The sequence below is a fragment of the Artemia sp. Qi Xiang Cuo genome, chromosome 6 (assembly GCF_049724085.1).
Source record: "Artemia sp. Qi Xiang Cuo chromosome 6, ASM4972408v1, whole genome shotgun sequence".
NCBI classification, from domain to species: domain Eukaryota; kingdom Metazoa; phylum Arthropoda; class Branchiopoda; order Anostraca; family Artemiidae; genus Artemia; species Artemia sp. Qi Xiang Cuo.
The window spans coordinates 56,011,721-56,039,654 of NC_142799.1; the positions used below are offsets into that span (position 1 = coordinate 56,011,721).

The 27,934-nt window shown below is 35.5% G+C and overlaps 1 protein-coding gene across 4 annotated transcripts; it reads left to right on the forward strand.

The window, feature by feature from the left end:
• The first annotated feature begins 467 nt into the window (after window positions 1-467).
• On the forward strand, window positions 468-27,872 carry LOC148951406 (uncharacterized). Of its 4 annotated transcripts, none has more exons than XM_089090855.1 (6): window positions 468-578; window positions 6,341-6,463; window positions 7,635-8,053; window positions 16,862-16,984; window positions 23,593-23,762; window positions 27,678-27,872. In XM_089090855.1, the coding sequence occupies exons 3-6, from the start codon at window positions 8,002-8,004 to the stop codon at window positions 27,720-27,722; spliced, it is 390 nt and encodes a 129-aa protein (XP_088946981.1). In that variant the 5' UTR covers window positions 468-578; window positions 6,341-6,463; window positions 7,635-8,001; the 3' UTR covers window positions 27,723-27,872. The 4 variants fall into 4 exon arrangements, with proteins under 4 accessions (XP_088946981.1, XP_088946982.1, XP_088946983.1 ...); XM_089090856.1 differs by lacking the exon at window positions 468-578 and adding an exon at window positions 9,896-9,974 and having other exon boundaries at window positions 6,321-6,463; XM_089090857.1 differs by lacking the exons at window positions 468-578; window positions 7,635-8,053 and adding an exon at window positions 9,896-9,974 and having other exon boundaries at window positions 6,321-6,463.
• The last annotated feature ends 62 nt before the right edge of the window (window positions 27,873-27,934 follow it).

Genomic DNA, 27,934 nt, shown 5'->3' on the forward strand with positions numbered 1-27,934 from the left:
CATCATCACTATCTATTAAAAGGATCTTATTCCTATTTGAACCTTTGTTTATTATTATTCTAGGACTATTGGTTCGATGCAATTACCCCTGGGAAAAATAGCCTAAATGAAAAAACACGCATCCATAGTCTTTCTTGTGGTAAAATTCAGAATTCAATTTTTGCAGATGGGAGCTTGAAACTTCTAAGTTAAGGTTCTCAGGAATGCTGAATTTAATGATGTGATTATCATTAAAATTCCTTGATTTTTATGGGTGTCTTCCCCTTTTTTCCCAAATTATTCATTCATCTAATACCAGACTCAAAGCTAAACAGAAGTGCGATGGCTGATTCCCTAAAGGCAGTCACTTTACCTCTACATTCCCTTCGTTAACCAAAGACGTGAGGGTGATTTAGAATCAAATTTAGAATTTTAATTTTTTGTAAGTAATTTTTGCTAGGTTAAAATTTCTTACTTGAATCATTCCAGCCACATAGCTCTCAGGGCCAGTAAATTGAGTCGGATCTTTCGTCTTTATATGGATAAGGAAGAATAGGTAGTGTCACATATTATGCTGATTGTGAATGTGGTATTTGAAGGTAACAGACTTGTTGTCAAATGAGCGCCGCTCCAGTCCTATAAAAATGTTTCACATTATGAAATTTTTAATCAACATAAATTCACTAAGAAAATCATTTAGGAGGGGGAATTCATCCCCTGAAGATGTCCATGAAAACATTGAAAAAAGAGGTTTTTCAACTACTGGGAAACAGCAATGGTACTGGGAAAACAGCACCGGAAATTATGATGATTAATATTCAAAGCCTACCCATTGAAATTGAAAGAGTTGATGGTATTAAATATCTCAGGATAATACTGGATTCAAGTTTATCATTTTAAAGACATGCAATTTATCTTCAAATGAAACTGGCAAGAAATATTGGAATGATGAATCATCTGAAATTTGTTCTGCTGTTTTTTGCCCTGAAATCTCTTTATCATTCTCTAGTGCATTCATATATAAATTACTGTTCCATTATTTTTTTGAATACTTTTAAAACTCATATTCTTCCTCTTCAGAGGCAACAAAATAAAGCTCTGCGTCTATTGAAAAATTTCCTGCCTAGCCCGTTTTCTTACCCTGGTAAATCGTCAACAAAAAGTATGTATCAAATTTTAAATTTCCTTCCACTGGATCTTTTCTCTTCTTTCCATTCTGTTCTTTATAAGATTAAACACGTTCAAGGTCTTTTGCCCGAGTGTTTTTATTTGCATAATAAATTTTTTTAGGATGATAATCAGGTTTTGCATACACATTTGACCCGTGGCAGTTCTGTTGTCCGTCAGGCTTTAATAAAATCTGAAAGGTCCCGTTTTTCACCAAGGCATAGTATTATATATAATTGGAATAAATTTCATAATTTTATAGATTTGAATAATTCTTTGGTTAATAATAAAATTAGATTAATGAATCATTTAATCAGTAATTATTAATTTGATTTATTTTTTGGGGTGGATGCTCCTCATTTCATTTTATTTATTTAGTTACTTTGATTTTTTGCGGATTTTGTTTGTTGTTACCGTACGGAGAGTGGAAGAGCAATCTTTTTATTATGGTATCTGGAGATAGTATTAGTTATTTATTGTTGAGTGTATATAAACCCACGCACGAGTTATTCTCACTGTGGGTAATTAATTTGATAGTTTTGTCAAAAAAAATTTTATTGATTAATAAAGAACTTGAACTATTGTAAATCCCTCCGTCCAAATTTGATCCATTTTTTGGACATAAATTATTTCAGACAAACCCCCCTTCTCTTTTTTATAAAAGTGAAAAAAGGAGATGAGGCCGATTCAATTAAACCCACACTCACATAGAATCAATTGATACAGACAGAATGACACAAACATCGATTTATTTTGACATTTCATGCGAAGGGCATTAGTACGAAGACCTTCCCCCAAGTACAAGCCTGCTTGAGAGTACCGCTTATACAATTATTCCTAAATCAATTGGTAAGACCTTATCCAGCATCTTTGTTGAGAAGAGAGGGTTACAAAAAAAAATTCTCCTGGACAAATATTACATATGACAAAGATACATTAGACGTATTTTTATTAAGTTTGTACATGTCAGACAAAAATTTCAAGGAGGGTTCAAACCAGATACCTCCCCTCTCTCCCTCTTGATATGGCATTGACAATCAGTGGAACTATTTTTTACTCACTAAATTAAGAGCTACTCATTTTGCAAACAGATGCTGAGTATAAACTTGATTAATGCAGTGAAGCATAATGTTTTTAGTTCATCCTAGTTGTTTCTATAGAATAGAATATGATTTATTGGCTAAAATAGCACAAAAGCTAGCATAAGCACGTCAGAACAATTACAATAATATAAGAGATATTAGGGGATAAACATAAAACAAAAAATTAAATAAATTATTAAATTAGGAATCAAAATGTGCAAAAATAACACAAAAGCTACCATAAGCACGTCAGAACAAATACAATAATCAAACAGATGTTTGGGAACAAATATAAAACAGAAGTTAAATCAATTATCAAAACTGGAAAAGAAATAGGGGACAAAAGAGATTTTGTACCCCATGGTCAACATTTGGGGACACAGGTCCAGTTGGGTATTTGGAGCTCTACGAGTATTGAGTCTTGTATTAGGAAGGATTGGGAGATTTTCTTTAAAGAGAGGGAGAAAACGTCGATGATAGTCAAAACTAAGGCACTTGTGACCAAAGTTTGAGGTAAGGATGTGATGTTTTGATTCCAATGTTGCAAGTCCAAGTCTAGCCAAACCTTCATTGTATGTAGTATAGACTGTCCCAAGTATAATATTTATTGCTCTTTTTTGAATACTTGTAATTTTAGAATATTGGTCTTTGGTCAACCCAGAGTGCCAGACAGGGTATTATGTAGGAACAATATATTATTTGAAGGTTTTGAATTGATATGGAGAATCGTTTGAGGAGAAAGAAAGATTTAAGGAGAAAACTATCAGATTCAAATAAGTGATAAATAAATTTGAATGAATTTACCGGAAAAATGTGCAAGCTAAGTTTAATATACATATGCTGATCTTTATTCCTTAAAATCTTAATTATTTTTTATTTCTTAAAGTTACAAAAGTGAAATCTTTTAAAATAAGTTTTTTCAGTAAAATATAAATTATATTATGGCTTTTAGAGAGCATATTGTTTAGAAACCTTCTCAGATTAATTTCTGCTCGTTTTGAGTTTGATATGGAGAACCGTGTGAGAAGAGAGAAAGATTTAAGGAGAAAACTACCAGATTCAAATAAGTGAGAAATAAATTTAAATGAATTTACTGAAAAAATGTGCAATCTAAGTTTAATATACATATGCTGATATTTATTCCTTAAAATCTTAATTAATTTTTATTTCTTAAAGTTGCAAAAGTGAAAACATTTAAAATAACTTTTTTCAGTAAAATATAAATTATATTCTGGCTTTTAGAGAGCATAGTGTTTAAAACCCTTCTCAAATTAATTTCTGCTTGTTTTGTGTTTGACTTATTTTAATTTCTGCTTGTTTTGGGTTTCATTTATAAATTGATACTGATTTGTGATAGTTGTATGCTCGGTAGATTATTTGATTCTATTTTTGTTCATTTTTGGTTTAATGACGTTCTTTACTTTTTTTTGAAAAATTAATTTTGTAAAAAAAAATTTTTGATTAATTTATGTTTATTTTATATTGACATATTCTATTTCAGGGAGAAAGACTGAGCCTCTTCTGGAGTTAAACAATCATCCCTTCCATAAAAAAACCTTAATACCCACTGGGAATAGCTTACAACCCCTCCCCTAATTTCTGGAGTTTTTTTCAACACCAAAAGCCTTTCTATATGATATTTGGACTATTTAGAATAAAATGGCTATCTCGAAATTTCTATTAGACGCTTTTCGGGACAATATGACGTATTTGTAGGGGGAGAGGGCTCTGATCACTTTGAGTTTTAAAAAGGGCACTAGAGCGTCTGATTACCAATCTAATGAGCCCCTTTTGAAGTTTATATGAGACATTTTCAATAAAAACCCTATATGTCCCCAGGGCAAAACTTACAACCCTTGCCCCGAAGGCTGGGGGGGATTTGTGATCCTCAAAGACATAATTTCAAGACCTTTCTAACAGGCTTAACAAAATGGCTATATAAAAATTTGGATTAGAAGTGTTTGGGCAAATGGTGGGCATGAGAGGGGAGTTAGTTGTTCTTCAATCACTTTCGACTATTAAAAAGGACTCTAGCCCTTTCAATTTCCAATCAAATGAGCCCTTTTTGAAGTTTCTACGACAACTTCTATAAAACTTCATATGCCCCTAGGGCATAACTTACAACCCTTGTCCTGGGGACTGTGGGGAGGGGGGGGGGGGGTTGTCATCATCAAAGACCTAATTTAGAGAACTTTCAACAATGTTAAAAAATACTATCTCAAAATATTGATTGTATGTGTTTCAGGAAATGGTGGGTGTGAGAGAGGGGTTAGTTGCCCTCTAATTACTTTCTACTATTAAAAAGGGCACTAGCCATTTCAATTTCCAATCGAATAAGTCCTTTTTGAAATTTCTATGACAACGCGTTCTATAAAAACCTTGTATGCCCCCAGGGCATAACTTACACCCCCTGCCCTGAGGGCTTGGGGGAGGGGGGGGGTTCTTATCCTTAAAGTCCTAATTTCCAAAACTTTCAACAATGTTGAACAAAATGGCTATCTTAAAATTTTGATTGGATGTGTTTGGGGAAAAGGTGGGCATGAGAGGGGTGTTAGTTGCCTTCCTATCACTTTCACTTTATATGCCCCCAAGGCATAATATATATCCCTTGCCCTGAAGACTGTGGGGGGAGTGTCTGGCTAAAAGATATAATTTTCAGAACTTTCAACTGCAATGAACAAAATGGTTATCTCAAAACGTTGATTGGATGTGTTTGGGGAAATGGTGGCCATGGAAGGGGTTAGTGGCCTTCCAATCATTTTCAACTATTAAAAAGGGCACTAGCCATTTCAATTTCTAATTGAATGAGCCTTTTTTGAAGTTTCTATGACAACTCTTCCTATGAGAACCTTATATGACCCCAGGGCATAACTTATTACCCTTTCCCTGAGGGCTGTGGAGGGGAGGAGGATGTCATCTTCAAAGACATAATTTTCAGAACTTTCAACTATGTTGAACAAAAAGGCTATCTCAAACTTTTGATTGAATGTGTTTGGAGAAAAGGTGGGCGTGAGACGGGGGTTAGTTGCCCTCCAATCACTTTTGACTATTAAAAAGAGCACTAGCCCTTTGAATTTCAAATTAAATGAGTCCTTTTTAAAGCTTCTGCAACAACGCTTTCTATAAAAATCGTATATGCCCTTAGGGCACAACTTACAACTCTTGCCCTGTGGGTTGTGGGGGAGTATCCTCCTCAAAAACACAATTTCTATCTCGAAATCAACTATGCTGAACAAAATGGCAATCTCAAATTTTTGATTTTTGGGGAAATGGTGGGCATGGAAGGGTTGTTAGTTGCCTTCCAATCACTTTCAACTATTAAAAAGGGGACAAGCTATTCCAATTTCCTGTCGAATAAGCTCTTTTCTAAGTTTCTATGACAACTACTTCAATACAAAGTTCCCTGATCTAAAACCCAACAAAAATAAATAAATAAATAATACATTGTGCCATATCGTTCTTTACTTAGGCAGCGCTATTGCACTGACTATGACAACTCATTCTGCTACGGGTGGCCTTGATTGCTGTTACTGACAATTTTCCCGACACTTGAGTCACTTATTTATCAGGTTCTTCTTTATGTAAACCTTGGAGGTTGAAGATAACTTGTTTTACCACCAATTGAAGTTAAGTCTGTTTAAAAAGGAAATAAGATATTTATGGAGGGTGAGGAATGACAATAAAAAAGCCGTGGTATACACAAATATGGGAAATACCGCTGGGATACTTAGTTGGAGGGGATTAAAAACTGGAGGTTTCTACCCTGGACACGTACCGACTGATTAACATTCTTAGCTAAAGGTTTATGCCAGCCCATAGGCCTGATGTTCCGTTTTAGAATGGGGAAGGAAATCCGTTGATTAAATAAATTCCCGCGTCTGGTCCCAATATATGTTATCCTAAGGTCGTTTGAAATCAAAATTAATAGATACTAATTCCCATTGTGAATAAGGATTAGTGGTTACTTAAAAAAAGATACTAGCACAAATTACTACGTAAGTAATCGTAAGTAATTGCAAATTACTAACAAACTACTTGTGTAAGTAATTACACAAATAACTTACAAAAAGGAAGAAAAGAATCTTACCATATATAAAACATGAATTTTTCAGGATCTTTTCTTTTTCATCCTTCTCAGCACGTAACTCAGCAAACCTGTCAGTGATGAGACCAGATATGATGTTCAACATTATCACAAATAGATTGAGGAAGTTAAGCATATCGTACATAACCTGGTAAGTTTAATAAGTAGTAGTTTTGCCATATAAGAAGTATTAAAGATTAATAATTATGTTTTTATTATGTCTTATATATATAAATTTCTGGTTATTTTTTATTCAGGATGCTATAAATGAGTCGTCAGCGTGAATATTCAAAAAAGAATATTTAACAAAAGAGAAAAAATAATATTTAGCAAAATAAAATTAAAACATTTTATTTATCATAAAGTTCTTGGCTAAATAAAATGACCATAATAAAACTAAAAAATTTGTTCAATTTATTCAGATACTCTGAAAGAAAATTCCTAGGATCCTTAGCAATTTAAGGTATGGGTTATTGTAGACTAACCTAAGTTTAATATTCGAGTTTAAAGTTTAAATTCGAGCAGCAATGTTAGAAATGTATGGTGAGTTCAAGAACGGACAACCAGCGAAGCTTCTCACCTCGATCCAGATAAAAGCACCGACCCCTAAATCAAGAGGTACTCCGTAATACTTCAAAGTAACTACAAGAAGAAATACAGTCAGACATTGCAAGAAATAAAAGTAGCCACAGGAAAAGAGGAGGAGGATAACCCGAAATGAAGGAGAATAGACGCAGCAAGTTTGATTGACTGCCTGTTTGATAAAATGCTTGAAACTTCAACAAGTAAGGAAGAACAGTCAGCAGATAATATTGTTGAGGAACTGGAAAGGTACATGAATGAGGCTGTCACTGACAGAAAAAAAGGTCCGTTATAAAAAAAAAGTGGTGAAATAACAGCAGTTGTTTCAAAAAACTACCAAAAATTGCTCAGAAATATCTTTGCTGTCCACCCTCTTCTGTCCCAAGCAAAAGAGTGTTAAGCATAGTTGAGGCCATTTATGACGACAGACGAAGGTCTTTAAAAGGAGAAAATACTGGAAAGTTTTGCTTTCAGCATTACAACTTGCCCCAGTTAGACTGGACGTTAAGCATTGTCCTAACTAGAGCTTTATTTAGTTTTTTTTTCTAAGTCTCTTTTGCATTAATTGGTATCCACAGTGGATTATTGAGGCTGTTCTTTTGTGTGCAATAGAACAGGAAAAGAATATGAGTAACTGACAAGATAGTACATACGATTATGTACACCAAATCGCGGATATATTGTCAATTGTTTTTTTCTACTTTTTTTCAAGGTGATGCATCACTTGGTTTCTTTTTCAGAAAAAGTAGTTCAACCAATTCAACTTCTGAACTTTCTCTTCTTGACGAAGATGTTTTAGTGCTAATCCCAATATGCTCTAAGCTATTTATCATAAAATGGTCCAAAAACTGGAGCAACATACCTCTGTGCTGATTTCTCCAAGAACATCACCGATACCTCCACCAGCTCTTATTCCTCGGTGCAGAGAAAAAATGAAAAATTGACCCAAAGAACTGAAAAATCCATCTTTCGGTTGGGAATCATCTTCAAATAATAAGAATCCAACAACTGAAAACAGGTACACCATATGGAACTAAAAAAGACAGTGAGACTAATTAATCATCCAGTTTTCTTTAAAGATTGAATGACGTTCTTTAATGTTCCTTGATGTTCCTTATGAGCAAAGTGCAAATGGCGCTCTGGTCTTTAAACGCTTTAAGTGAGTAGTATTTTTGCTCATGTCTATTTATGTAATTTTTATTTGTTGTAGGTTTTATCTATTCATCCATAGTAAAAAAAAAAATAAAAAAATACGGCATTGGACTTTTCAGTCCCTGGCGTCAGTGCTGATCTCCTTTTCCTGGCCCTGTAGCCAGGAATTGTAATCGTGGGTTGGGAGCTGGCCATCCTCTGCTTTTGCACACTCTTCCTTTTTACCTACCCCAGATTCATCCAGGTACCAATTTGAAGATGGGCCGACTTAACTTACAGAGTTACATCACTGACTCCTATTCCCAACCAAATAGCCAGTGACACACCAGGACTCGAGACCCTGTCCTCACGGACAAAGGATTTCAAGTCTAGCGTGCAAACCTAGTAGTATTTGTTATTTTTAAGTTTGATCTATTTTAATTTTTGATCGTTCTTTTGTTTTAAGTTTGACTTTACATTTTCACATTTTTAGGAATACAGGGTTTTTATGTTTTAAATACTCTTTACTTTTTAGAAAAGCATTTTTTGGGAAATATTTTTTTAATTAATTTCTTTATGTTTTTTAATGAAAGTAGTTTGATAACGGGTTAATTTAAGGAATATTTATTGAGGATTTTTTTCAGTTGTCTGCTAGAACTAAATGCTGAACTAGAACTGAGAACTAAAATGTTGGCTTGCAATTAAAATTTTAGGCAAAATTTCAATATTCAGTCAAATGTTGGATGAGCCTTTATGATAATATTTTTGCTATGAAATTCATGGCGAATATGGAGAAGGAGTATTAGTCATACAAAGAGAAGATTGGTGTGACTTATGGTTGAAGTCATCATGACCCCGATCTTGTTGGCAACCCCCTGTGTATACTATATGCATATCTTAATCGACCATTTTACTAAAAGAATCTATTTGTGTTATGGTGTAAAACATGAATGTTTAGTGTAAGTGCTTCTTCTTCTATTTAACAGCAAGCGGGCTTTTCAGTAAAACTATTTAGCCCTTTTCCTTTTGCTTCACTCTGTGGGCTACAGAGCTACTGGCTTGATTGCCTCATATTTATTATATATATTCAGATATCTTTCAGTAGATCTTTCAACTCAAGGAGTTCAAATATAAGATGATAGTTGTCGATTTCTATGCTCTGTGTGCAGGTATAGTTGGTTAGGCTTTTGGCTGATAGCGGGATTTTGTGGTGTTTAAAGTATTTTAACAGTTTAGAAAGCAAGGTATGTTGTGCAGACGCCAGCATATTACATTCAAATAGGCAATGGTCAATTGTTTCATTATTCATATTACAATGCCTGCAAAGAGGGGACAGGGGAATTGAACCACTTGAATTAGAAAGCTTATATGAGAATGCAAGGAAATTTGTTCCAGAACGAATTCTATGATAAATTTTAGAAAGATACTTATTGGGAAAGGGGGAAAGGATAGGATTAATCTTATTAAAATTAATATCTGATAGCCTCCATCGGTAAATATCTCTAATTGGAATTGGTCTCCCACTTGGCTGGTCAATATTTATAGCATTTTTTGCTATTTCATCAACCTGATGATTACCACTTATGCCAGAGTGGCTAGGAATGTACTGAAAGTAAGTTTTTATGCCACTTGAAGCAAGATTATCAATAATACTGTGACAATGATAAGTGTCAATGTCCAACTTATATTGAGGAGCTGAGTCCAGCAACTCAAGGCTCGATAAAGAGTCGGAATAGATGATAATATTATTCGAATTTTTAATCAAAGATTGGTTTTGCTTAAGGTATTCTAATGCCATGATTATGGTATTTAACTCAGCAGACATTATAGATAAATTATTAAATAATCTCTCGCCCATTGCAATTTTCAGGTGAGGAAGGAAAACACCACTTGCAACCTTCTCATTCCTTCTTGACCCATCAACAAATATTTGGAATTGATTTTTATAGGTAAAGTGCTACTTTTTTAAAATAAATTTTTGTTTAGGTAAATTATGAAAATCAGCCAAAAACAGCAAAACGAAGGTTTCTTTTAGGAAAACCACTGAAATTTATGGAGAATTTTATTACTCACGATATTTCTTGGAGTAGGATTTGGGTCTTGTACCCCAACCATTTTATATACCTGCCTTACAGCATGGTTCTAAAGCAAAAAGAGGTGTGAATATCGGACTTCATCCTGAAAAGTTATTTGAGGACAATTTGGGAGTAATGATAAAGTGCCTAATGATAATTTGATACTATAGGACAATTTAGGAATAGGGGCAAGGGACTTAGTGACTGTGATAACGTGATATTTGAGTACAATTTAAGAGGAGTCATAAGGGACTTAGTAATAGTGACCAGGTGATATTCGAGGACAATTTGGAAGTAGCTTTAAGGGACTTAGTGATAGAGATAGGGTGATACTTGAGGACAATTTAGGAATTGTGATATGGGGTTTAGTGACACTGATAATATGATATTTGAGCACAATTTAGAGGTAGTCATAAGGAACTTAATTTTTATGATGAGGTAATAAAACTGGACAATTTAGAAGTATTCATAAGCGACTTAGTGAGAGGGATTATGTGATATTTGAGGATGGTTTAGGAGTAGTCATAGAGGACCTGATAGTGATAAAGGGATATTTGGGTCAATTTAGGAGTATTATAAGGGACTTAGTGAGAGTTATAAGCTTTTATTTGAAGACAATTTAGGAATAGTGATAAGGTAGTTGGTGGTAGTTATATGGTGTTAACTGATACGGTACTGAAAATCCATCTTTATAATCAAGTATTCCGAGCATTCAAAATCCCAAAGGACTTCGTGACAGTTATTTGGTAAAGAAGCCTTAAACAGAGCATGGTAGAGAAATAGTTAAATACTAATTTATTAACCAAGTTTGATTTAAAGTTGTGACTCATTTGTGGTAGGAGTAGCAGAAATAATGGCATCTCCTTTATTTGAAACGTTTACTATTGAAGCATCTAACTCTGTTGGATCTGATTTTTAAAATTGATAAACTTTGTAGGCCAATAAAAGGATGCTGAAAAAAAGAATGCTCGTTGGAAAAATGACTTTTGAATATATTTTGTCCACGTCGTCCCAATTTTAGGTGGTGAAACGTTTGGATTAAATCGAATGTGCTAAAGGAGCTTAATTTATGATTACATAATTCACGAAAGAGCTTAATTTACGATTACATAATTTACGAAAGAGCTTAATTTACGATGCGAGCTCAAAAAATTAATCGAATTTGTTATTAAAAGTAGTTCAACATTAAAAAATTATTACTTAAAATATGTATTTGAAGAAACTATTAAATTAAGACCATCCTAATATTTTCTGAATTATCTCTCTGAGATGTAACTGGATTCCACTTTATGATGGTTACGTTCGACAAGTATTAAAAAACAACCACAATGCTCCTTTCCCTTCCTATCTGTAAGACTGATGAGAGTGGGATTGTCCTTTTCTTTTCTGGCCTTCGGTACAGCATGATGATGTTGTGAGTTGTTTTGGGAGGATGGACTAGGAATTTTTAGATCCAAAGCTTAAACAAATGTCATTTTACTTCTCATTAACATTGATTTCTTGATTTATCCTCGTGATTTTCTAAACAACTGTCTTTTCTTGTTCTTTTATATACAGGCTATTTTCTCAAAATAGTGTTTCAATTTTTTTGTTTAGCCTTGCAGGCAGTATTCTGGCCTCACATCTCTCACTTGGAAAAAAAAATAATCTGATTTTAGGCCATTATTGGGTACACGTATCATTTTAATGAGTGAAATCATTTTTGTTTTTATCTATTGTAATAATAATGATATTAATTTATTTCTGACCCACTGTGCAACAACAGAAGCGGAGTAGTATAACAAAAGCAAGAATAGTAGAACAAAAGCGGCACTTACTGGTAAACCGAAGTATTAAATTGTGTACGGGATTGCTAAAGGAAACAATCTTTTTTTTTTAGCTATATTATATATATATATAGCCATTTTTTTTCAGCGTAGTTGATTTCCCGATAGAAAATATATTTTTGAGGAGGACACTCCCCCACAGCCTTCAGGGCAAGGGTTGTAAGTTTTGCCCTGGGGGAATTTTGTCGTAGAAACTTCAAAAAAGGCTAATTTGATTGGAAATTCAAAGGGTTATTGCCCTTTTTAATATTCGAAAGTGATTGGAGGGCAATTAACCCCCTCTCACGCCCACCTTCTCCCCAAACACATCCAATCAAAATTTTGAGAGTCATTTCATTCAACGTCGTATTAAGTTCTGGAAATTAGGTCTTTGATGTTGACAACCCCCCCCCCCCCCTCCCCTACAGCCCTCAGGGTAAGGGCTCTAAGTTATGCCCTGGGGGCATATAAGGTATTTATAGAACACTTTGTCGTAGATACTTCAAAAAGGGCTCATTCGATTGGAAATTGAAATGGCTAGTGTCCTTTTTAAAGGTCGACAGTTTTTGGAAGGCAACTAACACCTCTTCCACGCCCCCCTCCTTTGTCTGAAACACATCCAATCAAAATTTTGTGATAGCTATTTTGTTCCACGCAGTTTATAGCTCAGGAAATTATACCTTTGAGCAGGACACTCCCCCCACAGTCTTCAGGGCAAGGGTTATAAGTTATGCCCTGGGGGCATATAAGTTTTTTTTTAAATCCAAGTTTTTTTTTAAAATTTGAAAAAGGGCTCATTCGATTGAAAATTCAAAGGGCTTGTGCCCTTTTTAAAAGTCGAAAGTGATTTCTGGGCAACTAACCTCCCTATCTCGCCCACCATTTCCCCAAACACATCTAATCAAAATTTTTAAATAGCCATTTTGGTCAGTGTAGATGATTTCCAGATAGAAATTATGTTTTTGAGGAGGACACTCCTCCACAGCCCTCAGGGTAAGGGTTGTAAGGTATGCCCTGGGGGCATATAAGGTTTTTATAGAACGCATTGTCACAGAAACTTCTAAAAGGGCTCATTCGATTGGAAATTGAAATGGCTAGTGTCCTTTTTAATAGTCGAAAGGGATTGAAAAGCAACTAACACCCCTTCCACACCCACCATTTCCCCAAACACATCCAATCGAAATTTTGAGATGACAATTTTGTTCCAAGCAGTTTAAAGTTCAGGAAATAATACCTTTAAGCAGGACACTCCCCAAATAGTCTTCAGGGCAAGGGTTATAAGTTGTGCCCTAGGGGCATATAAGGTTTTTATTGAAATCTTTGTCGTAGAAACTTGAAAAAGGGCTCATTTGATTGGAAATTCAAAAGCCTAGTGCCCTTTTTAATAGTCGAAAGTGATTTGAGGGCAGCTAACCCCCCTTTCGCGCCCACGTTTTCCCCAAACACATCTAATCAAAATTTTGAGATAGCCATTTTGTTTCACGCAGTTTGAAATTCACGAAATTATACCTTTGAGCAGGACAGTCCCCCCACAGTCTTAAGGGCAAGGGTTATACGTTATGCCCTGGGGGTATACAAGGTTTTCATTGAGAACTTTGTCCTAGAAACTTGAAAAAGAGCTCATTTGATTGAATATTCAAAGGGTTAGTACCCTTTTTAATAGTCGTAAGTGATTGGAGGGTAACTGGCCCCCCTCTCACGCCCACCTTTTCCCTAAACACATTCAATCAGCAATTTTAACAGCCATTTTATTCAACGTAGTTGAAAGTTTTGGACATTAGGTCTTTAAGGATGACAACCCCTCCCCCCCCCGCACAACCCTCAGTGCAAGGGTTGTAAGTTATGCCCTGGGGGCAGGTAAGGTTTTATAGAAAACGATGTTGTTAAAACATCAAGAAGGGCTCATTCAATTGGAAATTGAACAGGCTAGTGCCCTTTTAATAGTTGAAATTGATTGAAGGGCAACTAACCCCTCTCATGTCCACCATTTCCCCAAATATCCAATCAAAATTTTAAGATTCCCATTTTGTTCAACGTTGTTGAAAATTCTGGAAATTAGGTCTTTTAGGATGATAACCCCCTCAGAGCCGTCAGTGCAAGGGTTGTAAGTTATGCCCTGGGGGCACATAAGGTTTATATAGAGAGTTGTTGTAGAAATTTCTAAAAGGGCTCAACTGTTTGGAAATTGAAATTACCCTTTTTAATAGTCGAAAGCGAGTGGAGAGTAATTGACCCCCTCTCACGGCCACCTTTTCCCCAAAACTCATTCAATCAAAGTTTAGAGTTTGCCATTTTGTTCAACGTAGTTGAAAGCTGCAAATTATTTATTTAAGGATGACAAACCCCCCAGAGCCCCCAGGACAAAGGTTGTAAGTTATGCCTTGGGGGCATGTAAGGTTTTTATAGATATATTTGTCGTAAAAACTTCAAAAGGGGCTGATTCAATTGGAAATTGAGAGAGCTATTGCCCTTTTTAATTTTCGAAAGTGATTGGAGGGTAACTAACCACCCTCTCACGTGCACCATTCCCCCAAACACCATTCATCCAATCAAAATTTTCAGATAGCCATTTTTTCTATGTAGTAGAAAGTTCTGGAAATTAAGTCTTTGAGGATGGCAATCCCAGCCCTCAGGGCAAGGGTTGTAAGTTATGCCCTGGGGGCATATAAGGTTTATATTGAAAGCGTAGTCGTAGAAACTTCAAAAGGGCTCATTTGATCGGAAATTGAAAGGACCAGTGCCTTTTTTAATAGTTGAAAGTGATTGGAGTGCGACTAACGCCCCTCTCACGCCCACCATTCCCCCAAACACATCCAATAAAATTTGTTGATAGCCATATTTTTCAACGTAGTTGAATGATCGATGTGGGTACATTGTATTATTTTTTGTTTTGTTGTTGTTGTATAGACCAGGGCACTTCGTATCAAGGTGTTGTCGTAGGAACTTCGAAAAGGGCCCATTCGATTGAAAATAGAAAGGACGGATTCCCTTTTTAATAGTCAAAAGTGATTGAAGGGCAACCATTCTTCCTCCCAATCCCACCCTCCCATTTGCCTCTATGTTTAAAAACTAAATGATGCCTTAAGATTAAATCAAAATGCACTGTGTTAATGCTAATTCCCAATAAAGCTTCTCAGCAGTATCCCAAGAACGATTGAGGGTATTAGGTTCAAACTTTCGGGGCTACTTCTGCTCTTAATATTTAATCAAGTCAAAATAGCGCAAGTGTATCCAAGCTATCACAGAAAATTAGCAGATTTTTTTGCGAATGGTATCAAGTTTTTCATTTCAAAACCCCTATGCCTTCCCAAGGAAAGAACATATTTTGCACTATACTGCAAAAATTACAAATGAATGTGTATTGTCAATACTGATATTTAGTAACCAAAATGTTGATATTATTTGTTTTATTTAAAGTTATAAAAGTAAAAACATTTATATTTTTTTCAGTACAGTGCAAATTATGTTCTGGCCTTGGGAAGGCATAGGGGTTCTGAGCCCAACTTATGTTAATTTCTGTTCGTTTTGAGTCTGACTCGGTTATTTATTGTAATTTCTGTTCGTTTTGGGTTTCATTTATTTATCGATGTTATTTTACGGTAGTTTCACGCTTTGTAGATTATTTTATTTTATTTTTGGTTTAATGGAGTTCTTTACTTTTCTTTGAAAATTTTATTTTGTGGAAAACGTTTTTTCAATTAATAAAAGAATCGGCGAACTAGAATTCTGAAATTACGTAGTGCAATTGTTTCGAAACTATTTTATTTTCTAATACAGTCTTGACACTGTAATTGAACATACACGGTGTAGGACTTAAATGTGTGGGATTACGTGATACACAGCACCAAGTCCGTCATTTTTGAATATCTTCTTCTTTGATTGATAAAGTGCTAGCAATTTTCCAATTTGTTTTGCGTGTGTTCTTACTATAAAATGATAAAAACTATGCCATATCAATGAACTTCCAGGTCAAGACCTGACGTTTTTGCTGCGATATCAACTTACTGATAAAAAGTATTAACGAGATTATTTGCCGCATTGGAGCCGCCACTTATTACGAAGTTACGTGAATTGGATTCAAGTCTGAACCAAAGAAATAATCAGTGCATACGAGTGGTCCAATTATACAGGATTGGCCCTGTATAGAAAGACAATTATTGTTTCTTCTCGTTAATGGGCTTTGAGACTCGAACGGATCTTCACCAAAGGGTTTTGGCAGTCGAATCTAATCAGTGGCGTATTTTTTTCAAAATTTTAGGAAGGGGGACAAAGTTGGAGCCGATTTTCCCAAGTCAAGAGAAAATGACAGTGAAAAATGAGCTAGATCTTACCGTAAAGGCAAAGGTATAATAAAGAAAATAGGCCATCATGTAGGACTGTCTTAATTTTTACAAGATTTTTGACAATTCTAAATGAGTCATACAGTACCATAAAGGCAAAGATATACTAAAGAAAACCCATATGTTTCTATGGATGCTTGAAATATGTAGGCCTATCTTAGTTTGACAAGATTTTTGAAGATTACGTCCCTGGTCCTAATCTAGTTTTGCCATTAGCCGGAAACCCTAATTGACAAAAGACGAAAGCAAGTGCCATAAATTATTATCACTGAATTCGCTCTTTATTTGTGTTTACTATATCTGCGGTCCGAACCCGTGGCCTTGAAATTTTGGCCTTTTAAAAGAAAGCCTTAAACGATCCAGCAATTTGCCTTCTTGTCCTCTGAATTCAGATATCGCTAATGTTTCCCCGAAGAGACTCACTTATTTCAATTTGATCTTTAGCTGCCTTAGTTGTGAACGCTCGCACTAATTATCGTCATAACTTGTTGTGACAAGGGAAAGCGAGAAAAAGACCACAATTCAAGCTTTTATAAACAGGCTTAGAATTGAAAACTAAGTATTCATACTTTTTATATCTAATCACTTTGTTGTTTCATTACCTTTATCCTTACAGGTTTACCGACGCTCTATTGGATGTCGACACAAATAAATCAGTTTCGTAGAATCCTCCTTTATCTTGCAATCATGATGAATGTCATAATTATATTCTTTTATCCCTTCTCTTCCGAAGCTTCTCGTAAGTCTTTTCTTGTCTTCTTTTTTTATCTTTTCAAAAAAAAGTGGAAAATCGTGAATTAAGGTGGAAGCGATCCAGAAAGTTCATTTATTATAAATTTTCAACTTATTATAAAATACAAATTTTCCTTTTGAAGAGCCCGTGGACAAGAATGTTTCTCTTTTGTTATGGTGAGACAATTGATTTTTTGTATCTTCCAACGGGGCAGGAAACACATTTACACGATAGTTCATTCCCAATGGGAAGACGTTGGGGCAGCAGTAATGTGGGGGATGACTCGTCGCTCTTTCTAGGTGCTTGGATACTTCTGCCGGCATAGGAGGAACTAAGGTCTAAGGAAGGCTGAGATAAATGTTTTATTTCCTTAAGGAGCAAATCTTAACTTGTCAGTTACCTGATCGTTTATTTCGGTTTGCAGTATTTACGATTAAAATTTTACATTCTTATGGTTGAATCAACAAGATCTCAACAAACCTGATTAAACTAACCTGTCTATTATTGCTTACATTTTGGGGGGGGCAAAATTTATGTTCTCTTTTATAAATGCTTTTATTTGATTATGTCTATTTCGGTTGACCCAAGAACCAAATTTTGAGGGTTCAATATCCCGTAAAAATAATTAAGGAATTGGAAGACCCTTGAATAGTTAAAAAATCAGGATAAAAAGTTTTGTTAATATTAACGAAACTTTAAGAAAATGCAATTTTTGCCGAAATTATGGTATTATTAAAAATCATAAAACTAAAAAAAATGAAAGTATTAAGACTAAAAAAATAAAGAACTGTTTTAGCATGTTTTATAACTATTCAATGACAAGTTTTATATAGCTACCCCGTGCTTTAATTTTTCTTGTTCAATAATTTAGTTATTCGGGTATCAGAAAAAAAAATATTTACTTGTTATTGTATTTGGAAATAATTTTTTTCCTATGGTTTTTTTTTTTTTAGTATTTAAAAAAAAAAATTTCTCCTTTTATATTGCGAACTTGACAGGTCTTGTATCGCCTTGATGTCCTAAAATGATGTATTTCTCGGTTTTTCGTTGCAATTTTTGCGCTTTATTCTTCAAGTTCATTGGCGATGTATTTTCCTTTGGAACTATTATTCTATTGTACTAATAATACAAAACTCGAAGGTCGAATAATAGATATTTTAAAATAATTATTTTGCTGGAGCTGGAGAGTAGTTGGGAGGAGAATTAATTCCATAAGTTATCATTTTGCCCGACGTTTTTGAGATGAAGGTAATTGTGCTACCGGCATAATGCCTATTCACCAGCACTTTTATTGGTCTGCTACGTACAGTCAGAACACTTTCTTCACAGCATTTCTTGGCGAAGAAAAGCTTTTTTTCAGTTTTTTGAGGGTGGCGATTGACGGTTGACTAGTGACAACAACTTTGTGTACGAATCTTTTTACACGAAATCTCGAAAATTTTAGTATATGAACTTTACAATGGGACGTACTTTTGAATTGTAGTTATCTATAAGTGCAACTATATTTATTTTAAAGTAAAAACCATGTTCTTAGGTGTGGTCGCTGGTACATTTTGGGAAATTTAGCACCTCCCATTGGAAAGTTTGATTTAGCGTTCTGGCATTGTTGCTTTCTTCTTAAAAACACCGGCCAAAGTCATAATTTCTATAATAGGTCGCAGTAATAGGGGCCAGAAAGTATTACGCCTTGTTACCTTAATATTTTCAATAAACCATTACTGTCTATTCCGCAAACTGTCATTTTGATTTATTGTCTTTGACAAGAAAGCAGCCATGGTTGAACATTAATTGTCTCATTGTATTTATCACTAACGTGCTTTTGTTCCTATTTTTTAGATATACAATTTTATTAGCACTCCCCCCTCCAACCAAGTCCCCCTCGCTCTGGTGCTCTCTCACTCGCTGTTTCTGTCTATCTCTTTCTGTTCTCTCTCACGCACCAGCTCCCTCACTCACTCACAATCATAAGCTCGCTCACTCTCTTTCTCTTTATTAATTAAAAAAACTTTTTCTAAAAAATAAGTTTTTTTCAAAGTAAATTAAAGAACTCCATTAAACAAAAAATAAGCAAAATAAAATCAAATTATCTACCAAGCGCGAAACTACCACAAATCAGCATCTATAAATAAATGAAACCCAAAGCGAACAGAAATTACAATAAATAACCGAGTCAAACTCAAAACAGGCAGAAATTAACATGAGTTGGGTTCAAAACCCTCCTGCGTTCCCAAGGCCAGAACATAATTTGCACTTTACTGAAAAAAGAATAAATGTTTTTACTTTTATAACTTTAATAAATAAAATAATATTAACATTTTGATAACTCAAAATCTGTATATGTATATTAAACTGACAATGCACATTCATTTGTATTTTTTTTTCAGTAAAGTGCAAATTGGCGTTCTAGGTCAGGAAAACGGTCTGCATGACGTTCTAGGTCAGGAAAACAGATCATATGTATCGCTAGCGCGCTGCCTATGATAGGAAGCATATAATATACTATGGAAAAAACATAAAATATCATAAACTATGATCTCTTTTCCTGACCTAGAACGCCATGCAGTCCGTCATATCTATCAGCCAATTTCTGTAGCTCTACTGATTTGATGGAGAAGCTAGCTAAAAGTGTACGCAAAATTCTTTCAGCAAAACCAGAAACGGTCTCACTTTTGCTAAGAGTTTTCTGTTTCAAGTAAGCCGTAAGGTCAAAGATAAGGCAAGTACGTACTTAAGGATTAGGATCTAAGCATGTTTATGTCGGGCCAAAATTCAAATTTTCACACAGCGCTTACAGTTTCTAAAAGGCTTAAGTTCATTCCACCACGTAACACCATCGTGTCTTTTGTTTTTCTATGTTCAAGAGGGCTAGTAAGGATGACAGGAGCTCGTGAGAGCATATCCCATTTAAATTAGTGTAATCGTGGCCCTTCCGTTGCTTTAAATATCTTTTGAAGGAATTTGTTTAAATGCATTTTGAACAGCAAAAGTTCGCCCAGTTTCCATGTTTTATATTCTCATTTTATAAAAAAGAATCCTGTTTTCTTCCTTGAGAGTCTCTCCTGATTTTAAACCTATTTCCTTAACACGGTGCAAGCTTTTTGCAACATAATCACTTGTTTGCTCTGAAGTCGTTGTATTTAATAGACAAACTACCTTCAAAATCAAATGGATTGAAACCGTTCTGTTTAATTAGATCTGCGGATCTACAAGAAAGAGATCCGTGAGTGCTATATACAACAGTACCCAGTCTCAGAAATTGTAAAGAGACGATAGCTCATGCGGCTGGGCCATTGTCCAAGGCGTGAAGACCACCGATGCATCTCGAAGCACGCTATTAAAGCACATCCGCTCGAAAATTGGAAACGTTGCCCTGATGGCCAGAAGAAAGATTGATGGCCAATGGTAAAAGATGACGTAGTACTGCTTAAAGGCCTCCACCTTTTTGGTTGGCTCTGGAACAGAGATTGGCTGTACCATGTCGAAATCGTTGCACATGATCATGCCTTATGAAAGACTTCTGTTAGTAGAATTGTGGATGCCAGGAGAGGTAGTGTTTAGTTCCCGTCAAAGTAGAAGAGAAATTATATATAATTGATATTATTTTTTTGTAGAACTAAACAGAATCTTTATTGTTCATTGATTTCTTCCTTGAACAGGCAGTGCCTTTGTAAGATTTTTACAAATGTAATGTCGGGTAAATTTTTTTTCAAACCAAACGAAATTACCCTTTTCATCTCAAATTTAAAGGCCAAGCACCCAAAAAACTATGGTCCCGGTGTGAACCAGAATCTCCATTGCCTAAAGTACCATGTTCAGCACTCAAAGCTTTTAAAACACTTGTTTGTCTTCACAGAAATAAGCAGATTTTTATGCCTTGGGCCCCAGATTATAAGAAAAAAAATATCAAAATGATAATGAAATATTTGAAATATGAAACATAGTTCAAAAGACACTAGAAAAAGATTAAACACCCAGTTACAAAAAAATGATACAGTGACAAAATTCCATTTATCCACGTTTTAATCTTCGTGCTTTTTAATTGACAACCCAAAATATGTAATCTTGCCGTTTGAATCGAAATAATCTTGCTATTTAATAATAAATTTGTCATTACTTTGAATTTATATGATCAATTTCGCGGAGTAAAATAGAATGATTGTTTGGATTTTCAAGCGAAAAAAAAAATCCAGGGGAACCGATTGACAATAAAAAAACTGCGAATATTTTTATCATAAAATAATAAATGAGAAAAATTTAGTTACATCATATTGATAGCCATTTTAAATGATCATCTTCATTGATCGGGAAGTTGCAGTCTCGATTACGATGGGTACAACCTGGAAACCTGGATAATTGAAAACAAAACAATTGATCACAGCCGAGAAACCAAGAGTGAATGCTCTGATCTCCACTGTTCTCTAGTAATGTGAGATTGGATACATAATCTCAGTCGACCATGTCTGTGTATGTCTCTGTCTCTCTTTCTCTCTCTCTCTCTCTCTCTCTCTCTCTCTCTCTCTCTCTCTCTCTCTCTCTCTCTCTCTCTCTCTCTCTCTCTCTCTCTCTCCCTCTCTCTCTCTCTCTCCCTCTCTCTCCCTCTCTCTCTCTCTCTCTCTCTCTCTCTCTCTCTCTCTCTCTCTCTCTCTCTCTCTCTCTCTCTCTCTCCCCTCCCTCTCCCTCTTCTTTGAAGAGTGAATGCTCTGATCTCCACCGTTCTCTAGTAATGTGAGATTGGATACATAATCTCAGTCGACCATGTCTGTGTATGCCCTCTCTCTCTCTCTCTCTCTCTCTCTCTCTCTCTCTCTCTCTCTCTCTCTCTCTCTCTCTCTCTCTCTCTCTCTCTCTCTCTCTCTCTCTCTCTCTCTCTCTCTCTCTCTCTCTCTCTCTCTCTCTGTGTTTGTGTGTGTGTTTCAAATTACAAATAGAGCAATTAACGGGTGGATTGTATGGAAAAAGTTTCAAATTGCTGAGAAACCATGAAATTTAGGGAGAAGGCCGGGTCCAATAAGTTCCCTTAACCTGCGCACCTACCAGGGCCTTGCTAACTACTTTCATGTTTTTACGACTAAGTCTTTAGAACTAAATTTAAAGGTAGAAATAGGTTGTTCACACAAAAAAAAAAGAAGAAAATTACGCTGTTTTGTCAGTCCAATTAGCAGGAATTTGTTTAGGGAGGGAACATATTTTGGGATCGAGGGCTACCAAAACCGTAGATAGCTATTTAATTACACGATAATGATACGAGCTTATCTGAATATTTAAAAGAATAATGACTATTCAGTAGGGGCTACTGCCTGTGCTTTCTCCTATACAATTGTCTGCGCCCTATTATCTGCGACCTTTTTGGAGATCGTAGTGTGTGTTGTCACAACGAAAAAAAAAGAAGAAATAACCCATCAAACTAATAATTTGTGCTCTAGAGGCTTTCCATAATTGAATTAGTATACTTGGCTTTGAAATATGACCTTTGTATCTGTCTTGGATTTTTTTCTTCCTTCAAGAAAAGAAAAAAAATACTTGGCCATGTTTAATCGTTTGGATCTTTTACATGGCCAATAGTTTGCTAATGAGTTCCTGAATTGATCAATATGTCATGAGTATACCTTCTTTGTTACTCTTCAATCTAATAAAGGTCAACTCTTTACAGTAATTCATAATATAGATTTCTTTTCATTATATATCAGCTACCTCAAAATCAACACATTTGTGCTCTGTTTCCTAAAAATTTAGTCGTAGGCAGTCTCATCTTTTTCCAGTGCATTTTTAAGCGACTATGCTCCACATTTTCAAGAAATAGGTATCATTTACGCCGATATTGTTGGTGGGGGCACCTTCCATACTCCGTCTACAGACAAAAGGATTAGGACTTAAGTCCCTTCAGGCCAAATTTGCTGCATGAAGAACAAAATAAAGCTTTAACCTGTTTCTAGAAGTCCACCCCCTGAAAATATTGTCGAAGGCTCGTCTATCCCCTCAGAAAGATTTAGTTAGGGACCTTGGTTCACCTTAGTCCAAAATTTTCTTTTCCTGATAAGGAAATAATTATTTTGGTATAGTAATGAGGTGTATTTTAATATAGAACCAAATAGAAAGTGCTTACGGGGTCTCGTCAGTCCCATAAGAAGATATCCGTTTAGGAAGAGAATTCAATTTAGGAGGCTTGGGGGGCGGGGGGTCAAAAGTAGTATTCTGGAAAATCATGATTGTTTGTGGTTAGAGGATGTAGCACGCGTCCTTCCCTGTATGCAGGCTTGTGTGCACTCGTGGATGACAACTTCTTGGAAATCATAGTGTTTATTATGGCAACGAAAAGGAATAAGAAATGTAATTCCAGGCTAATCAGTATATTACCATTATTCATGAATCCATGTAATGTTTCATTCCATGTTAGTGAAGTAGACAACCGCTCTGCTCCTTTCAGCACATATCGTATGCCCAGGGTATTTAGCATCGTTCCCTGTAATTCGAATACACACTTTTGTATATTTTGCGCGTTCTATCTGCATGACTTGAGGAGACTTTTGCAAAATATATCTGCTGTAATAAAAGCAGAAAAGAGGGCCATTTTATATTTTTGTCATATAAGATTTAAACTTACTAATAATTTATAGATATTCTTCCGTCTACATTGCAAGTGACTAGCCCAGCCAAAGCAGATGTGTATAACTCTATACATGCATTAGAGGATCCACTTTTTCTAATTAAACAACGAGAAGAAGCCGCCAGACAATCCCTGTTAAGTTATACAATGCGGTTAATACAGTTGCAACAGCTAAAAATGGTAAGATGCTGTTTTTTAATTTTATTGCTTTAACAACTAAGCTAACTAGGCAAATACTATTCGAGTGAGTTTTCATGCTAAGAAGCAATTTGTTGATTTTTAGGTATTATGTATTTCTTAAACCACCTGAGAATCATGGCATTTGAAAAAAAAACTCAACGATTTATTGGCTGAAGTAAACCAAATGTGTCCTAGTTTAAAACGAAATCGAATACACACCATTGCTCCAAACTGTCACCGCTTATTTTTATAACGCACTAGAAAAACGGTGAATGGAAATAGCTGTTAGGGACCAGCACTCGCTCTAGTGAGTTCAAACTTGTACTGAAGACATCATAGATTTGCCTACAAGCAATTTAAAAAAGGATGCTATTGGTGTTTCTAGACAATATACTCTGCCATTATTTTTATTACTTTATTTACAAGCCTAGTAGTTACAAATAATAAATAAAGGAACACTTTAAAAGATAAATATACTTGTATTAAAAGCAGCTTACAGTGCCTAATAATTTTTTGTTTTTTTTCTGTTATGATGTTTCTTAAGAGGAGTCCTCTAGTTTTGTAACATTGCAGCTACCGACAAGTTTGAGAAGAGCTAGTGATCTAAAACTTCTAGGGGCAGCTTGCTTGACTATAGCGATGTTCAACCAAATTGCAAGTGAACCTGGGCAGTTTCATCGGCGAGTTAAGCGGGACCCAGATGCTTCTGAAACATCGTCCACTTGGTCCTCTTGGTACATGTTCCATAAGGTTCAGGGGGATATTAGGACATCCATGCAAAGCCCAGAACAGGGGGTACTGTCTCTTAAGAGCATCATTCTCATTTTCCATTGACCCAAGGTACTTGTCTCATAAGTTTTAGTCATTCGGAGGAAAAAGAATAACATGCCAGAATTTCTGCTGAACAGCTCGTGGCTCAGGTATTGCAGGGGGGGGGGGGCAAGTTTCCATTTGCACAAAACTATCGCAACAAAACATGATTAGGAGTATAAAATCATTAAATAGCCCGTAGAAAATAAAAGTTTAATTTATAAAGCTGTCACTAGTTTTTTACTGGCCACGAAATTAATGGATTTTACTATTCGATTTTAATTTTCTAACAAAAACTCAAGAAATTTTAGTTTTCCGTAAAGTGCTAGTTTTTCAGAATTCTGCAAATATAGGGAAGCATCACAAGTCGGTTCTTGGACTATAAAATCTTAGGAGAACTGACCATTGGAAATAAAAATTGCACTATTGGAATTACCATAGTCGGAAAACCTTCAAGGATAATTACAGTCCCCCACCTTGAACAACATTTTTGTATGTTGTAAAACATTTTGTATGTTGTTTTTTGTCGTTATTGGAGGACTAGAAAGTAATAATTTATTTCAAAAGGAATTGTCTTAACCAAGATTTAAATTGTGTTTACCACGGCCACAACGAAGGGCCCTAACTACTAGACCATCGTGTCCTATTTAGCTGTGTTTGTTTTCTACTTGTTGTTCTTCCCGATAATTCGTTTATTATGTGGTAGAAATTCACGAGCTAAAAGCTCGATGTGCCTTTTTTATGTTCTTTTCAGACATAAATCTACAAAAAGCACATTGATATGATCAAGATCTTTGAATCGAGCCTTGAAACATCTTTCTAAGATGTCGCAGTTGCCTGCTAGTTCCAGTGGTGTCAATTGGTGGGGGGTAGGTAGGCTGTGATCCGCTCCTAGGTCCCCCTCCTTATATCTTTTTTGAAGTACTTTCACTGAAAAATGTCCTTTTTTGGTGTTTTTTTTATTGAAAAAACAAAAAATTTATTTCTCCCCTAGATGTTGAAAAATAAATCTGCCCTCCTTTTTTGTGAATCGACACCGCTAGCCTAGTTCTAGTTACTCAATAGACGATTTATGAAGCTTATAAAGGGACCTAGGAGGGGAATTTTGCTATTTAGGGAAATGTAAACCTTAGGTTTTCCAACCATGTAGATTATGATGATATTTTTTTCGTGCTTCCTGGCCTTTCCAAACCAGCCATGGAGCCGAAAGTGCCATTTCTTGGTGCCATATGGCACCGTATGATGTCTTTATCAAGTTGAATTTATATATAAATAAAAATCGCACGAAAAAATTAGCTTTGAAATTAGCCTTAAAAAGGCTCTATGATGTTCTAGTGCCTCACTAGCGGTAAAATAAACAAGAACAAGAAGAGGAAAATAAAAATAAAAACCTCAGTGCTTCCCATGGAAAAAGTGGTTTTCTCTCTAATCCTCCTATTTATGGATTTCCTCCATGTCAATTTCTTTTTCGAAATTCCTATCAATTTGTTTATGTAATGACATTTCACAATTAAAATTTATGGAAGAAAGAGTTACCATTTCCTAATCAACTACAGATGGAAATTTTTTTGATAACGCGTTTTAAAATTTTGGTTACTATGGGTCGTGTTTCGCTCTTTACTAAGTTTCAGCTACCGCTGCAGCCATGAAACAAGGTACTATAGGTTCATCATTCTGCTAAAAAGTTGGCGGTGAAAGAATGGGGGAAATAAGTGCCTTAAGTCATACTGATTGAAAATAATTGCATGTTTTTTATTTAAAAGGGGCTACCTGCCCACATTTCTTCTTAAGAGTTACATCTGGGAAAGACTAAGTGCAGCTGGATCTTAGCTTAGCCCGTTTTTAAATTTAGCATGTTTTTACACTGAGTCTAGCTTTAGCTTGTTTTTGTGGTGAGTTATCACGGGCCACATTTTTGCCGCCCAATAACACATATTGATAATTCTTGGATAATTCCTGCTTAAAAATGGTGAACATGCCTATCTTTCTGGAAAAAATTATGCAACATAAACTCTTTTTCTCTTAAAATGTAAATGCGAAGCATGGGTCATTTTATAACTCAGGGTTTTTGCCTATGGGACTGCATGGTACATTCCCTCACTAGAGGAGTACTTTTTTAACTATCTGACAAATGTGAGTGGAATGACTGACTTGCAGTTTTGAACGAACACCGTGGGGTCTACGGGTGTGGCCAAAGGCAAAAAAAGTAGAAGGGAACTTGCCGCTTGTGGATCCCTTTCGACTCGTAAAAAAGAGTTTGAGAACTTTCAATTTCCGATCGTTTCATCCCTCTCACAAGATTATACGACCATGCAACCACATATTTGTCAAATAAATATGTGGTAAGTTGTCCCCATGTTGGCTTATAGAGCATTCACTATAAGGAATACATTCTTTGAGATGGCTACAGATAGCGAGATTGGATTATTAGCTTTCTGAAGAGTAATCACCGTTTTAATGATAGTTGCAGTCGTAGCTTCAACATAGTAAAGAACGAACCACGGCTCATAGTAACCAAAAAAAACAAACGCGTTTAATAAAAACTGGCTGGTGAGAAAAAAATATTAACATAAAACGGAACTGACCGGTGTTGCACTGGAATCTTTATGAGGACCATGCAACCTTTTGGTATACAACCATGCAACCTTTAGGTTTTTTTTAAATCCTTTGGTATCAAATCTCTAATTTTTTTTAATTGATTCTTGTATCGCTCTTCCATTAGCTACCCCACTCCTAGAAAAAAAATCCCCCCCCCCCCAAAAAAAAAACTTTATTTGAAACTGAACAGGAGACCTACTGCCTGTAAAGCAGACGTCACAATTTTCAAATTTGTTGACCCCCCACCGTATAACACGACCTCGTTCCTACTTTAAAATAGCCTACAAGGCTTTTACTGAAATTACTACTTTATATATGCCCCATATTAGGTGACAGTATAGAAATCTTTTCAGAAATCACCCACCATTCTCCCCCTCCCTCCCCGGCTGTGAACCACCTGGTGTAGACCCTTAGCCATATTACTCAAACAATCATTGTTCGTAATATGGCAATCGTGTGTGCAACTTTAGTTTCGTTTCCTAATCTCTCCTATTTTATTCATTTTAGAAATCAATAAAGAATCCCCCGACGAAGATATTGACTGGAAGCTAGTCAAGAAGCTTGCGAAATTAAAAAAGCACTCACCTGAATTCAATGACCAACTACTATTTAAAAAGCTACGGAAGTTGAAAAACATAAATATCAAGGAACTTTTAGAAGAAGCAGAATCTGAATCAGGCTGTGACGAAGAAACAGAAGCTAAATCTGTTTCAAAAAGATTAGATAAAGAAGAAGACTACAAGAGACTTATAATAGACCGTGAG